The sequence below is a fragment of the Papaver somniferum genome, unplaced genomic scaffold (genome assembly GCF_003573695.1).
Source record: "Papaver somniferum cultivar HN1 unplaced genomic scaffold, ASM357369v1 unplaced-scaffold_5, whole genome shotgun sequence".
Lineage (NCBI taxonomy): Eukaryota > Viridiplantae > Streptophyta > Magnoliopsida > Ranunculales > Papaveraceae > Papaver > Papaver somniferum.
The window spans coordinates 1,582,661-1,599,645 of NW_020647637.1; the positions used below are offsets into that span (position 1 = coordinate 1,582,661).

At 36.4% G+C, this 16,985-nt stretch overlaps 1 protein-coding gene and 1 long non-coding RNA gene across 5 annotated transcripts; one reads left to right on the forward strand and one right to left on the reverse strand.

Annotated features, from left to right (window-relative positions):
* Positions 1-2,950: 2,950 nt before the first annotated feature.
* Positions 2,951-4,859, reverse strand: LOC113342939 (floral homeotic protein PMADS 1-like). Its single transcript, XM_026587303.1, has 8 exons — positions 4,672-4,859; positions 4,515-4,581; positions 4,352-4,413; positions 4,137-4,239; positions 3,655-3,696; positions 3,504-3,551; positions 3,315-3,380; positions 2,951-3,187 (listed from the first exon to the last, which is right to left on the reverse strand). Exons 1-8 carry the CDS (start codon positions 4,857-4,859, stop codon positions 2,951-2,953), a joined length of 813 nt encoding a protein of 270 aa, XP_026443088.1.
* Positions 4,860-8,015: 3,156 nt separating this feature from the next.
* On the forward strand, positions 8,016-10,797 carry LOC113342911. Of its 4 annotated transcripts, none has more exons than XR_003356910.1 (5): positions 8,016-9,283; positions 9,481-9,514; positions 9,614-9,716; positions 9,893-10,245; positions 10,322-10,797. It is a non-coding gene; the product is annotated as an uncharacterized LOC113342911 (long non-coding RNA). The 4 variants fall into 4 exon arrangements; XR_003356909.1 differs by having other exon boundaries at positions 10,312-10,447; XR_003356908.1 differs by having other exon boundaries at positions 9,893-10,797.
* Positions 10,798-16,985: the final 6,188 nt, after the last annotated feature.

Consider the following 16,985-nt stretch of genomic DNA (forward strand, 5'->3'; position numbering starts at 1 on the left):
TATCCTGTATAATATCTTGCCCATCTTAGGAGATATGGGGCATATACTGTTACCTAGCTTAGGATATTTGCTTGGATTATCATTTATCTTTTAGGATCACACTCTTGTATATAGGAGGTATTTTGTATTGGTTGGCGAAGAAACAAAGAAGAAAGATTGTGCTTTGTGTTCTTCATTTGGGAGTAGTTTCACAAATACTTTAAATTCCTTGGCTCTCGTATCAACTGAACTCTCTCTCTCTCTCTATTATTTTTGAACACTTATATAGGCAAATATACCAGTAGAAGACAATTATGGTTCACGTGCAAGATCTCATTTGACTGATTTTATTTCGGTTTGTCTTATTCGCCAGGCTTTTGAGAGCTCTCTCTACCTGTCGCGCTGCTACTTAGTCCTTTGTGCTTCTTCTGTTGAGATGATCATCGTACTGTATTTATCTTGCAGATGCCATTCGCACCTTTCATCTTTTATCGCGTAATTATTCTTCGCCATATTTCTTGATAATTATTGTATCTTCGTGCTTAAGGTTATTTTGATTAGAACGGAGTAGTAGATCTGTCTTGTACGATATTTAGCCCTTACATGACTCTCCCATTAAAAACTTAACGACGTTGGCAAGGTTTTGAATTACGAGAATGTGCTCTTTGCGTATCCATCGATTTCTTCCTTTGTAAATGTTATTAAAATGACATATATCTATAGCCCAACATATGGGTTCCTTTGGAAATTTCGGAGGAACCCATGTTTCGTTTCTCTCTCTTTTAGAAAACCCATCATTAAAATGACATATATGTATAGCCCAAAATACTAGATGTACGGTTAAGATTAATAGTGATAGCTTGAATTTAAGTTTCCATCTTTTATATGGGACTAATTTAGCCTCTATAATTTAAAGATTTATTAAAAAAAATATTCTTAATAAATAATTACAGTTTTTTACAGGCAATTAATTTGACATCATATACGGCCGGCGGTTACGCCTTGGGTCCACTAGGAGGGTTATTAGGGATCTTTTGTTAAGTACTAGGAGCGTTATTAGGAGGAAGACCGGATTAGGTAAAGCAAATTTAAACCGGAGTATACCGTGCTTATCTCATGAACCTCCACCATTAATATTAGTTTGTTCCTTTTTCAACGATTAATGAAATCAGTGATGATGAGGTGTAACCGGTTAAAAGAGAGTAAGAGGTGGATTTGTTCTTATTTTTCTCTTGGCTTGACTCGTTGTTGTATTCATGATTGATCTCATTTTCTCGTTAGACGCACACAGACGGGATAAACTTTGAATGATGTTCATAATTTTTCTGAGTTGCTTTAAAAAGAATGAGTAATGCTACGAGATGATGTTCATGTTCATCTTTTCTTTTTGGTTTATTTTTGAGATATTTTGTAAAAGGATCGTATGTTTTTGGCCATATCAGGGTCTGGGTCGTAAAACATGTAGTTGATGTGTTTGGGTCGTAAACTAACCAAAGACCGTTAAAAGATAGTTAGATGACTTTTACATTTTGCAAAACACCTTGATCGTCAGCTGACTAACTTTGACAGTTAAAATATTGTTAAAATATTTGACCCTCCATTCCTTTTCCATCTCCTTCCATCTGGTAGAAAAATCTCTCTGTTCTATTTTTTTTTTTTTGCGGTTCAAGCATTTATGTGAACACCTTATGAGCATAACCGGAAAAAGTATTTGAAAATGGGTAGGATGAAACAGTTTACATCCTGATTATTTTTACATTTTTGTCCATTTAAACAGTATCGAAATCTAAATGTCCTTTTCACCCAGGAATTGTTGATTTTGGTTTTTTTAACTAATTTTGTGTTAATATTACGTCTAGGTGGAAGATAAATAGACTAACAATGCTGGAAAGGGGTGTACATGGTCGGTTTCGGTTCAGTTTTTATCAAATCAAAACCAAAACCGAAACTATGCATTACTCCCGGTTTTAATTTGTCAAACCAAAACCATACCATTAACCAACGGTTTCGGTTTTTAGCTTTACTCTTGGGTTCCGATTTTACCATTATTTCGCCAGTTTCATATAACTCACAGTTAAAATAAGAAAATACATAAAAAAAATGAAAAATTAAAATATCACTACACAAAATATTACACATAACATTTATAGTTTAAATCTACACATAAAATTGAATATAGTTAATCTAAAGTGGATCTAATGGTTGATATTAATTACATCAAAGCAAATCCGTATTGTTGTTGGTATTCGGTCAGGTTTTTCATCAAACCAAAACCAAAACCGTCACTGTGGATTTTTATCTTTCTAAACCAAAATCAACCATTAATAAATGGCTAGGTTCAGTTTTCTTCTACCGGTTTGGTTCGGTTTGGTTTTATCTTTCTAGTGCTGGATTAAAGTTTGTATCTAAAACATACTTTACTTGTTTGGTTCTTCCAATTTGTAGAAGAAGGGTGGTCTTATGAACAGCGAAGGACATTTTTATTTGGCAAAACACATGAAAAGTATAGGGTCCAATGCAATTGGTATTTTGCGGTAGAAATGGAGATGTGCTTTGTATTTTACTAGTAGAGGCTTTAGTATTCTCTCCATATAGATCATTATAGTTTTCATCTACCGCGAATAACTCACTTTTGAGTACCAAGATTTCTGGGTTCTTGTAAAAAGTGGATTTCCTAATTGCAACTTGTATAGAAATCCAGCCTGAGTTTCTCATCGAGATGTCAACCTGCAGATGCTAGTGAAACTTTTAGAAATTCTACCAGAGATTAGATTTTTTTTTTCCTACAAAATTTTCACTATTAGACACCAAAATCGAACAGAAAAAGACTACAAGAAGTTTCTTTCTTGCTACAAGATTTTCACTACTAGACGCCAAAATTGTACCAGAGAGCCTACTAAAAGGTCCTTTATTGCTGCAAGAGCTACTTGATTAATGTTGATAGATTATGCTCTTAGGATATATAGCATTTCTACAGAAGGATCATACTCATATAGGAGGATTGACATACTCCTCCTGCTTCATCATTAAGATTGGTGTGGCTTGGTTGTAGCTGGTGGAATGCGATTTCCGAACTCTCAAAATCACCAGCACGGTCATTGATGAAATCTCTTCCCACTGATAATGAGGCAGATCCATATTTAGATTGCTGATCTCGTTCATTGTTGGCAGGAACTACACTGAAGAACTCTTGCTCCTGTTTTTGGACCTAAGACCAATTATACAAGGACGGAATTTCCCAATTCAGATTATTAAACCATCCATTAAATTATACTAAGCGTCCACGCTATAATTTAAAAGCAAAACCTGGAGAGCATAAATGGATTGGCACTTACATATTCAGGATAATGGTCTCCTTCATTATCAGCAGGAACTGGATAGTAGGGCTCCTCTTTTTTAGCCTAACAAAAGAATATAATTCACCAACACATCAGTGATGTTATAGTATTAAGCCTGCACGCTGTAGTTCCTAACCAAAGGACCTATCGGTGAACATACATATTGTTATTGAGTCTGAAACTTACATATACTGAGCGTAGGAGACGTTTGCGCGCTTCCTCTAAGTTTCTAATCTGCAAAACAGAGCACAATGATGCAAGTTGAAAGTTAAGGAAACAATATATGAAAGAAAGCTATAAGAGAATAGAAGGAAATTGTTGTACTATATATACGTACTTTTCTGGTGAAGATATTGGTCCGACTGGTCAGAACATGATCCTGTTACTCAATAACAACAGATCAAACTAGTTAGCTTAGAGTCAAATGCGATTCATGTTCACAAGTCAATTACCCGATTCCAGTACCAGAAGCTATCAATTCATGAGGCAAACAAAAACTCAATTTTCAAATGAACCAAATGGGAACATATGACTAAGCCAAATCAACGAAATCAAAATGTGCTGAACTTATCATGGAACACCGATAATGTATTGGATCCACAAAGTTGCTGACCTCTAACTAAATGGGCAGAAACATAGGCACCCAACTATAGTTCCAATGTTCTATTTAGTGAAAACAGAACAACTCAGGTATTAAGAGACAAAGTCAAGAATTAGTTCACTAAATGAATTGCAGCTACAGGCATACAAAAATGAACATAATTTTGAAATTCCAGCTAAAAAATATCATTGCAGATCTTCTTATCACATTAGATTTACCTTCCTTTTGCGAATGATTTTCAAAGACTCATCCAAATTTTCCTCTAGTCCACGCAGTTCTTCAATGCTTAATTCACTCAAGTCGTCTTGCCCAGTCCTCTGGCTATTGCAAACCATACCCCCAAGTAATTAATACCATTCATAATGAAATAGCAAGAAATCCATACTGCAAGTGTTAAAATAAGTAACTTGCACAATTCATCCGCATCATTTACCTAATCTCTTTCTTAAGTCTCCTGCCAATCTCCTGCTGTGCTCTCAATTCTTCTTGCAACGCCTATCCAGTGGATTACAAACGGTTATTTAACATATAAACAAACCAGTATTAGTAATCAATTAAGAAACATACAAAAACAAAGAGATTAGAGTACAAATAACCTCTTGTTCAGCTGCCCATAGATCTACACGAGTCTCCCTTTGATACCTATCAAAAAACTCCTTCAACCTATAAACAAAAGAAAATCAAAATACACAGAGATGTTGCCGGGATAAAGAAGAAAAAATGAGTAGTTTTTTAAGGAATGAATGGACTTACGTAGTAGAAGGACTAACATATTCATGAAGTTTTCCAGTACTAGAGAACATGACGACACAAACTTGAGCATCACAAAGAACGGTTAGTTCAGTAGCTTTCTTCGTAATCCCTGACCTTCTCTTTGAGTAACTTGCTTGTCTATAAGCTGAGTTTTCTATATACTTTATCTCTATCTTTGCTCTACCCATCTTTTTAGATCTTTAAAGCTAGAATGAGAAAACTAAGCTAGGGTTTTATGGAATGAATCGCCTATTTTGAGTACACAGGATATTGAGGGGGACTGAAGGAGGAAAGGAAGGGAAATGGATGAGAAGATGAGGAAAAGGCGAGAGTTACATATTTGGTGAGCGTGAAAAAAAGTTGTTTGTATAGTTTCTAGTTTGGGTGTATTTTGTCGTGATCATCTCAGCTCATTACACTAAAAGCAGGCTAGGTAAGACCCACTCTGGTGGTGGTGGTGGACCGGTGGTGTTTTTGGCACACTGTGCAGACTGACATTATAGGAGTGTCCATATTTAATTTCACTGGACCTGTGTAGTACACTTTTTTGGCACAAACATCCCACAAGTTTAACTAATTTTGTTGTACACCCATAAAACAATGACTTACAGAATTCAGAAAAGACAGTGAAGCAACATAAAGCTAATCTACTTGCTAAACAGTCTATACTCTGTACTAACTAATTGACTATGCCCTTAAAAAACTTAACAACGTTGGCAAGGTTTTGAATTACAAAGCGTGCTCTTTGTGAATCCATCGATTGCTTTTAAGAGAACCAGGTAAATATGAGGAACAATCTTATGAACTTTTTTGTTTATGTGACCACCGGCAGTAAACTATCTGAAATCAACTAGGACCATGTTTGTTTGCATCTGACTCGGCGACTAGGTCTGAGTCAACCCCTGACTCGCACCGAGTCAGATGTCAGACTGTTTGTTTTTCATTTTTGACACCCTCTGACTCGCTGTCTGACTCGTTTGACACCCCTGACTAGGGGCCGCTGGAGTCCGGTACGAGATTACCCCTTACTCGACGCACCCAACCTCTGAGTCGAATAAAATACCTACCATCGATCCTTCAAATGAAAATTTTTCATTGTTTTTCGCTTTTTTCTTCTTCATAGAGAAACAACCCAAAAACCTTAGAGAAATTTTGAAGATGATCAGTACTGAGATGATGATTTACCAATTTAGAGCTTGAAAAATAAAATATAGTCTTCCATTTATTCCGGTACAGGCATCTAGTAGTACTACTTTGTAATTGTTCAATTTCCTCCACCATCTCAAATGATTGTTTTGCCAAAAGTTCAAACCAAAAAATCGAAGATAAAATTGTAAAATCGCAATGTCTTTTGTATTACTTCTATAAATAGTATTTTCAATCTTCTAATTAATCATGTATATATTGATGCTATGAGAATGAAATACTTATCTAATGTAACCAATGCAGGCAAACCATTAAAGTGTGACCAGTGAAGAAATAATAAGATATAAGAGTATTATTGTTAGAAAAAAAAGGTGAACCATGGTCCTGAGCTGGGAGATGTTGGGACGTGTGATTAAGTATAGGTATGGATGGACGGGACTAAAGAATCAATCTTTATGGTGTGTTTGGATTAGGGCTGTCAATGGGTACCCATTACCCGGATCCGGATCCGGACCCGGTATATTAGGATCCGGTTCCGGGTCCTAAAGTTGGACCCATTAGCTATTTAGGACCCGGCGGGTAATTACCCGATTGGACCCGAATTTAAACGGGTCCAAACGGGTAATACCCATTGGGTACCCGTGGATATCGGGTACCCGTGGATATCGGGTACCCGTTTATTCATGTTTTTAGCAAAATTATAAGTATTTTTTCTAGTTTTAGATTTGATATTTTACTCATTTAAATTTTTTTCTCTTACATTTAATCTTTATTTAGTACATTCATAGGAAATAATAATAATTTTTTTATAAAAATTACTTAAATCCAAGCTAAAAAGAGAAATATATTAAGTTTTTGAGATTTTTTAAATAGTTTTCTTTAGACCCAATGGGTACCCGGAACCGACGGGTACCCGGGTATTTAATCGGATCCGGTTCTGGGTCCACAAATTTAGGAACCGGACCCGGAACCGTTAGGAACCGGACCCGACCTTTATAAGTAGGGTCCGGGTCCGGGTCTAGTGATACCCGGGAGGACCCGGACCCGTTGACACCTCTAGTTTGGATGTAGAATTCACAATTCTGAGGGATATATAATTTCACGGGATTACAAATACCGGGAATCATGTAAATTCTTCGTGTGTTTGGTAGCTAAGTGAGAATTCTTAGGATTCTTAAAGTTTCCTTGTTTTAAATCCCATGTATTTTTTTGGAGACTGTTTAGAAGGAAAAATATGACTTTTAAGCTTAAAAAAAAGTGGGTATATAAATCCCTCCTAAGTTTTCTAGCAAATCTTACGGGGAGAGTTGGTATTCAAAATGTGGGATTTGGTGGAATTATAAATCCCGAGGGAAACGTGAATCCAAGAAATTTGAGCAACCAAATGTACCAAGGGAATTGTAATTCCATCAAATCCCCTGGAGCTATGAATTCCACCTTTAAAATTTTACATCCAAACACACCATTAACTAATCATAGGCTTTCTTAATTTGACAGGCTTTATTGAGCGCTATGGAAACAGTTCCACATGAAATTAACGTGGCCCACAAGAGAAAGCAAAACAGAAATTTTTGATGAATCACATAAAAAAGTCCTCCAAAACAAAAAATAAACATCCAAAACGAAACCAGGTGGGGAATACATCTGGAGGCTACCAACATCAAAAACATCCAAATCGAAACCAGCTGCAACAACCTCTACCAGATGATCATTCGAGCACAAAGCAAAATATCTTGGCAAGCTACAACTAGATGGGAAGCAAGCAAACAAGCGATGACCAATACAAACATTAATGGAAAGCATATTCTTTTATGTATATTATAACACTAAACCAAATTTCTGGATTCGTAACAGGAATTCGTAACGGCTTAGTGGCCGTTACAAAATTCTTGTTACAAAAGTTCGTTACAAAATATTCGTCACATGCAGAAGCCGCTAAGTCCGTTACGAATTTTTTTATAGGCGTGCCAGTCACACGCTTGGTCACACATGGGTCGTAACACCTGGAGTATGTGCGTGTGTCGTTCACATGCGTGCTATTTAACCTTTCATCTACACCGTGTATGCCTAAAATCATACCTCTACCATTCATTTAATTCTCGAGATGCATCTCAATCATTGAACCCTAGATTTTATTCTCACTCCACATTATTACATCTTATCTCTTTCTCTCCATTCCTCTTCCTCTCTCTCGATCTCTCAGAAGAAACAGGTCGAAGAGAAACTCATTTCTCTTCTTCTTCTTCGCCGTTCTTCGCTTTTTTTCTTCTCAACTTATTCTTTTTTGTTGTTCTTCGCTTTTTTTTTTTTCAGTTCTCAATAGCATGAACTGAGAAATCGTTCATCTTAATTAAGAAGAAATCTGGAGAAGTAAATGGATAAGGAAGGTTTTACTAAGGTTGTGATTTGATTTTGGTTAGGGTTCTTATTGATTGAAGAACGACGAATCAGTAAGAAATAAAATTAGGGTTTCTGAAGTTAGTATTGAGTTTTTGCAAAATCGAAGCAGGAATTGGTGGATTGAATAACAGAAAGAGGATATGGTGGATCTGTATTAACTCGGGTTATAAAGGCTAGGGTGAATTAGAGGGAGGAAGTTAGGGTTTGAAAATTGATTTAAGTTTCGATTTAGTGATAGATAAGAAGAAATCAAAGACTGGGTTTGGTGGTTTGAGATTTAAATCGATGTTTTGAACTTTGATTAGAGAGAAGAAGGTAGTTTTGTTGCATTTGAGCTGAGATTTTTCAAGGTGAAGAGATGGTAGTTTTGTCGTTGATCTCTCGATGGAAAATATGACGAGGACTTGGACAATACAGGGTTGGTGGTGAATCTATGTGGTCTGAGCTCAAGATAAGATGGTGGTTGAATAGTGTAGTGAAAGGATAGGTGTTGATTTCAGTTGAAAAGGTCTGAGTATGGAGATGCAGTGATGTTGGTATGCAGAAGCTGGCTTGAGAATGTGTGCAGATTTGTTGCAGGGAGAATGGTTGTTGTAGTGGTAGCTGCAATGGAATAGAAAATGGAGCCAATGATGCTGCAGGATGAGTCAGTGTTGGTAGTTGTTGTGCAGGCAAGAAGCTACAGAAGGAGTTGGTGGTGATTGAATTTGGTTGAGGCTGATGCTGTTGTTGGTTTGCAAGCAGCTGCTGCAGGAGATTGAACTGGTGGGAATGAATGAGAATGATTGTTGCAGTGGATAATTTTCAAGGGTTTGGTGCTGCTGTTGGTATTAGGCAAATGGTGTTAGTGGATGGTTAGATGAGACTGAAATGGTGTTGCAGCTACAGAAGGGTGCAAATGAACTGAAGTTGGTGGTTATTATGATGAAGTTGTTATTGCAGTTGCAAGTGGTGGCTGCGTCAGGTGGTGTTGAGTATGGTTGTGAATTGCAAGTGTTAGCCATGGTCACAATGGCTGTGCGAAAGCTGTTCAAACTGGTAGAGCACCACATACTGATCACCGTAGGTAATAAAGTGATCTTGTCTTTGTAGAAATCTGATTTCTGATATTATGCGATTATTTTTGAGTTTGATGCTGATGTTGTTGTTGTGTTTTCAGGCATCATTATGAACTTGTTTATTATTCTTTTTCAGTCTTTAATGGTTCTTGAACAATAAAACTTATTTTAATTTCTATTAAGTTTTCCTTGGTTTGCAAAGCAGGTCATTGAAGAACTAGAAGGTCTTTCCCATGAAGGTTTCCTCTTTGTTTCCTCTAGTTGTGCATATTATATGGCTGATCTAGTTGCCTCTTTTCTCTTGGTAATATATTGTTTCCTCTTTGTTTCTTGTGTAGACTTGAAGGTCTTGCCCATGAAGTCCTACAATGGTACTTATGTAGAATGGAAGCATGGTTCGCTGCAGATGCATGCAAGATATCAATGAAAAACTGGGACCAGGTAGTTACATATTAAATCTTCCATTGTCGTATTTTGTTTACTTTAGATTGAATAATATACATCTTCTTTTATTTGCGCATACTTCATCGGTCATCTAAAGCTTTATTATATTTTCCACTGTGTTCTTAATTGATGATTGTTCTCTTTCATGCAATGTCCTTGTCTTGGGTTAATAGTTTCCACATGAAGGACCTATGTGTGATCTTTTATGGTATGATCCTGACCGTTGTGGGTGGGGAATTTCTTCTTGGGAGCTGGCAGCTCCAATATATGTACCGGTAGGAAGGAAACCGACACAAACTGCTCCTTAGAGGAACAATGCTGAGGAAGATGTGTTGGCTGCACTCTTGGTCCTGCCTCAGTTGGTGGTGGCCCCTCTCAAATGGGCTCCACTCATGTCTATACAATGTCACAGTTACCTGTGAAGAGGCCTTTTAGCCCTCTTTGCTCTGATGGTTTTGCATTTTTGCTACACATAGAATTATTACTGCAAAAGACCATGCTTCCACTGTCGTTACAACATTAATTGGTAGGTATTGCAATCAGTTCGAAAAATAATTCATTAAATGAATATTTGCTAATGTGTTCCTTTTAGGTGGATGAAGAAAGCTGTCGAAGCTGGAAAAGCTAAAAGTGCAAATGGTACCCACCAGGAAGTCTAACTTACCTGTAATTATTTTAAACCTATCTTAGTGTTCTTCTTTGTATAGTATTATCGCCTTTTGCCTCCTTGTTTGTTTTTTATAGCTGTCTTGCGCAATTTAAATAAAATCTCTCGACAAATCTTTCAGAAGACAAATTCATTTGAGCTTGGGAGAATTATAAATATTCATACGCTGCAAGTCTGAAGAGCCTGGATAATTTTGTTCTCTCAGGAAAAAATTTCTAAGCTAACTTATTTGTGTTTTGATTGCTGGTATCTTTCGACCAATAGGTTTTCAGGACAAAGTGCATCTTATGTTGCTGATCTAGAGTATATGCTTACCTTGTAAGTAAAACTCCTTATAAGGCCCTGATTTTTCTTTGTCCTGACTCTCGCGAAAACTATTATTGTATACTTAAAGAGTTTTGGACTGCTGAAAAAGCGGGGGTCTAACAACACCACCCAATATTTCGCTTAGCAATCTGTATGGACTAACTCCGAAGTACTTTGCTAGAGAATCAACTAGACAGTCAGACTCAATCTAGATAAAAGTATCTCAAGGAGTTAATCTCTCTCTTGATTTGATTTTTACTCAAGCTAAAAACAATAGCGAGTCTTTATCAAATACAAGGAATACTTGGACGGTATGAAAGACCAATGTCCAAGGATCAATCAATATCAATCAACAACCAAAGGTTGGATTTCCAATTGATGATCACGAACGCACAACCTGTATTATTTCAATTATATAAAATATTATGCGGAAAAGAAATAACACATAAAACCAGAAATTTTGTTAACGAGGAAACCGCAAATGCAGAAAAACCCCGGGACCTAGTCCAGATTGAATACACACTGTATTAAGCCGTTACAGACACTAGTCCACTCCAAGCTAACTTCGGACTGGACTATAGTTGAATTCCAATCAGTCTCCAACCGATCCAAGGTACATTTGTACTCCTACGCCTCTGATCCCAGCAGGATACTACGCACTTGATTCCCTTAACTGATCCCACCCACAACCAAGAGTTGATGCAACCCAAAATCACAGACTTGATAATAAACAGATTTGTCTCACACAGAAAAGTCTATCAAAGGATAAATCTGTCTCCCACAAATAAACCTTAGTTTTTGCTCCGTCTTAAGATATAAAATCAAGGTGAAAATGAACCAATCGATAATTCGGTCTTATATTCCCGAAGAACATCCTAGATTAATCAATCACCTCTCTACAATCCTTCCTGACTACACAAGCGGATTCTCGAGGAATCACAAACAGTGAGACGAAGATGTTTGTGACTTCTTTATCTTGCCTATCGGAGAACTCTCACGATCTCAAGCCAATCAATCGATTGTACTCGTACGATAGAAGATGCAAGATCAGATCACACAACTACGGTAAAGTAGTATCGGTATGGCTTCACAATCCCAATGAAGTCTTTAAGTCGTTAACCTGATTTTAGAGAAGAAAATCAAAGGTTAATGGAGATCGACTCTAGCGGGCGCACTAGTAGCACACAGACGTGTGGGGATTAGTTTTGCACAATGCTAGATGTCTCCTTTATATAACCTTCAAATCAGGGTTTTTCTTTAGTTACAAAGCAATCCTTATTCATCGTTAGATGAAAACCTGATTTAGATTCAAGCTAATATTTCTCAACCGTTAGATTGAAAACTTAACTTGTCACACACATTTGGGTAGATGTTTACTGGGTTCGTGAAAACCATGCCCAAACATGTACGTGTATGTTGGTTCAACATAGTAACCCAAACGGTTAACCATATGAGCATTTCATATCAGCAATCCTTATTCATCGTTAGATGAAAATCTCATTTAGATTCAAGCTAATATTTCTCAACCGTTAGATCGAAAACTTAGCTTGTCACACACATTTGGGTAGATGTTTACTGGGTTCGTGAAAACCATGCCCAAACGTGTACGTGTATGTTGGTTCAACATAGTAACCCAAAAGGTTAACCATATGAGCATTTCATATCAACCTTGTTCTTCTTCACCATAACTAGTTCAATTGACTCAAATGAACTAGTTAAAGAGTTGTTCAATTGCTATGAGATCTTATGTAACTACACAAGACACAGTTGAAACAAAGATTATTCGATTCGATTGAATCAACTCATGAACTTTATAGCCACGGTTTGCATAAAGCATTCCTTAGTAATTTAATGTTTCATGTTCAGAGCACATCTTTAGATCATAACCTCTTAAATTCACAAACAAGTTCGCGAACTTAAGTTAATCAGTTGAGTTTTCCAAACTCAGAAGAAATTCTCGGTTCGAGAACTTCCGCCAGTTCGCGGACTGGGTTCGCGGACTGAGTTCGCGGACTAAGCACACAAACGAGTTTTGAAAAATATAGCAGAAATTCTCGGTCGAGAACTTCCGACATTTCGCGGACTGGGTTCGCGGACTTGGCAAGCCAATTCCACAATCCTCCCGATTTCTCTTGATCAACAAAGTTCGAAAACTTCGGTTCAAGGAATACATGGTTATGTAATCTAAACTCTCATTTCAATCATTGAGACATTCTCAAAGGACGCTATGTAGCCGTTATTCACAGACCGATTCACGTCAGAGCAATTCTCAAAGTGATTGACACTTTTCATGACTTTTGTCACTAGGTGAAGATAAACTTGCTCAAAGCGAAACGCTTTACCAACACACGATTTCGAGAAAAAAGATAAGCAATGAATGCTCAGCTCGAAATATCAAATGTGTATGATCTAGTCTATATAGCATACGACTTTTGTCTCATAATAAGTAGGAGATAGAATAGATAGACTTTTGAGTGATAGATAAGTTCAAGTCTCCACATACCTTTTTGTTGATGAAGTTCCACGGTTCCTTGTATAGATCTTCGTCGTTGTATGATGAATCGCCATGAAGTCCTTGAGCTCGACTACACTTTTCTATCCTAGTCCGAGACTTAGTTATGTAGGCTAGAAATCAAGACTCATAGTTTTGATCACTAACATTGACAAACATGCTTGATATAACAACGCATGCGAGGTTGACCGATCTATGCTCTAGCAACTGCAGTGTTCTATTGCTGCAGGAAACTAACTATTAACAGTTTTCAAGGGGAAATTCCATCTCAATTGACTTGGCATTATGAACTTAAAGCCAGGGATTATGGAGAACTTGATCAAGAATGCAACCAGTGTTATGAGTAAGTTTTTATGTAGTGTTTGAGCTGAACTTAGAGTGATTTGAGTGAGAATGAACTGAACTTAGAAAGTTTCTATGTATTCCCTTGGAATTTTTTTGGTACTTAAAGAATTTGTATTTTTTCTTTTGGCCGAGGTTCATCCTGTTTCTTATGTGTCTTTTTTTGTTTGTTGACTCATTCAGGTGAAATGACTGAACAAGGAGCAATAGCAACAACAACAAATTCTTGCACCGCAGCATCAACAACAGATTCTAATTAATACCACAGCAACAACAGCTGAAGTTTCAATTGCAACTTCAGCAATTTCCACTACAGACACGTTCATGGAGATAAATTAGTTACCACAAGCAGGTAATGTTTTTATTCTCTAAGTGAATTTTCCTCGTCTCTCAGAGACAACATCAATATCATCACACACTGTTTACTTCTTACCATGATGTTTTCCCTAGCCGTACTTATGGATATTTTTGGTTTGTTTTGTTCATCACACACTGTATACTTCTTACCATGATGTTTTCTCTAGCTCTACTTATATATATATTTTTGGTTTGTTTCGCGTAGTATGGGTTTGGAATTATGAACTTAAATCCAGGGATTATGGAGAACTTGATGAAGAATGCTTAGCAACTAGTGTTTGGGAAGTATCTGCAAGTTTTGAGTAAGTTCCTATGTAGTATGCGAGCTGAACTTATAGCGAATTAAGTGAAAATAAACTGAACTTATAGCGAAGTAAGTTCCTATGTAGTACTTGAAGAATTTGTATTCTTTTCTGATGTGAATATTTATATGAATTGATTGAATGTTAATATGAATTGATTGAGAAACTATTGCTGAATTTGGATGAGGTATGGAATGGAAATGTATGCAGGTTATTTGGATTTTCGGATTGTATGGCAGAAAATGAACTGCCGGTCAGTATTGACCTGGTCAAAATTGGTCAGTATTGACTAATTTTGACCAGGTCAAGGTTGACTGGCAGTAATTTTTTACCGTTACAAAAAAGTTTGTAACGGCTTGTAGTTGTTTCAATATGCCATGTAGTAACGGCTACAAGCCGTTTCAATGTGCCACATAGTACGGCTCGACAACGTTGTTACAAAAAAAATTCGTAAGCCTAGAGTTGTTACCACGTGGAAAATTCGTAACGGCTCACAGCTGTTACGAGGGCTGTTACAACAATAATTCATAATGGCCACAAATCCGTTACAAAGAAAATGTAACACCCACTTTTGCAACAGGAAAAAGCCGTTACGGCGCGTTTTAGTAACGGCTTTGTTCTGTATCTAATCCCAGAATTTGGCGTAGTATAACTAAAGGGGCAAATCAGGTAGCTATTGATTTGGGGCAGGTACCCGAAACAACAGCAACTTGTGACTATCACGGAACCCCTATTTACATTTTCAAAACTCTCAATAGGGGAAGGATGCAATACGGTGTTAACAACCTAACCCAAATTGTGTGTATTTTCGCTTAACTATTCTTAATATATCTCTTTTTTCTAGCAAAAAAATAAATAAATAAACGAATGGCCACTTACATGAAAAGCTTTTTTGTATTCACACAACTTTCTTATGGGATTCACCGTTCTACCTAAAGGGTTGAACACTTCCTTTTGGGCATATACGATTATGAGAGTCCATTTTGAGAGAGTTTTTAACTTAATCAATGAACCCTTTTTGTTCAGCAATGGCGTTAACATTATATATAAGTATGGTTTGTGTCGGACATATGACAAAATAAATTTGTCCTACAACATCATAACCGTTTTTCATCAAATAACAACTTTACAGGTTTTTTTTTTACATTATACTAAAATTTTCTTATACGCTTTATTTGGTGAACTTTTAACTAATTTTGTTGTGCATCCATAAAACAATGACTTACAAAATTCAGAAACAGCTAATGTAGCAGTACAAAGCTAATCTACTAACTACACCGAATTTTGTGGCAAGGTTTTGATTTACCATGTTGTATCATTCTTTGTGAATTCATCAAGTTGTTTCGGAAGAATAGGATAAATACGAGGAAAAAGCTAGAATCCTGTTATCGGGGCTTCAAACCTTTGGGTTTTGGGCTTCATAGGATCTTAATATCCAAAATATGGATAAGGGGGACCTAAGATATATATAAAAAGTCAAAAACATCCTTACCGAAATTTACTATTAATTTATTAAAAGAAAAAGAAAAAAAAAACTAAATCTATTATCTTCTCATTTTCCTTCTCTTCTTATTCACAAATCATGGTGAAGATAATGAAGATGAAGGTCATAAAAAAAAAGCTAAATCTATTACCTTCTCATTCTCTTCTCATTCATAAATCATGATGAAGATGATGATCGTAATTTCATCATGATGAAAATGATGATCATAAAAAAGAAAAACTATGGAAACCCACCATTTATATTCTACATTTGACTGGACCAATATTCGATTCGATTAAGTCAGAGCTAAAATTACCAGTTTCTGAAACTGTTTACGGCTGGGAGTTCTTATTTTCCAACCGTAAATCATAAATCACATATGGGAAAGTATGAATTCCTAACCGTAAATAGGTACACGAATGGGAAAATGGGAATTACCATCCGAAAGTAGGTACTTGCGGTTAGGATTTCATAGCCCTGAGTAATTTTGATAATCACACAACAGAGGCTTACCTCTAGCTAGGTTTTGCCAGCCGAAATAGCGGTTTCGACAAAAAACCAGCCGTAAGTTGTTATGAAAATCAAAAAAATAAAAATATTCCGTTCAAGAGTTTGTTATTTCCATGACGTAAAGTGTTGGTTTCGGCATGGATGTAATAATTCCCCGCTATAAATACTAGAAAAAGTCTAAATTTGGTGTACTTTAACGGATTTGAAGCAACAAAATCATAACGCAGACTCAAATGATTCTGAATGAGCTTACGGTTAGGAGTTCTTCATTTCCCAGCCATGAATATGACCTACGACTCAGACTTTATATTATTCTCAGCCGTGAACTGCGATTACGGCTGAATCGACGTCATTTTCCAGCCTTAAATGCTAAGAAAACCAGATTTTTAATGGATATTTACAAATTTGAATCAACAAAATCCTCATAATATAAGGTTCCCCAGAGTGTTTTGAAATTGAGAATATGCTTCATCATATTAGGTGGTTGATTTTCAAAAAGATCAATAAGAATCCTCAAAATCCTCATATTTAATCAAACAAAAAAATAATAGTTAATGAAAGAAAAGAGTTTTGATTTTCAGAAAAGTAATCCAATAATTAATCGTAATCCATCCTCTAATCGTAATTAATTCACTTAGTCACGATAATTAACACTAATATATTGGAGGAGAAATTAGCCTTTATTTAAATAATTGGATAACGGGTTATGTATTTTACTATTTCATAACCCCCTTTTGTCCTTTATTCACCCCAAAATCCTCATGCGATGTAGCACCAATAATAGGAT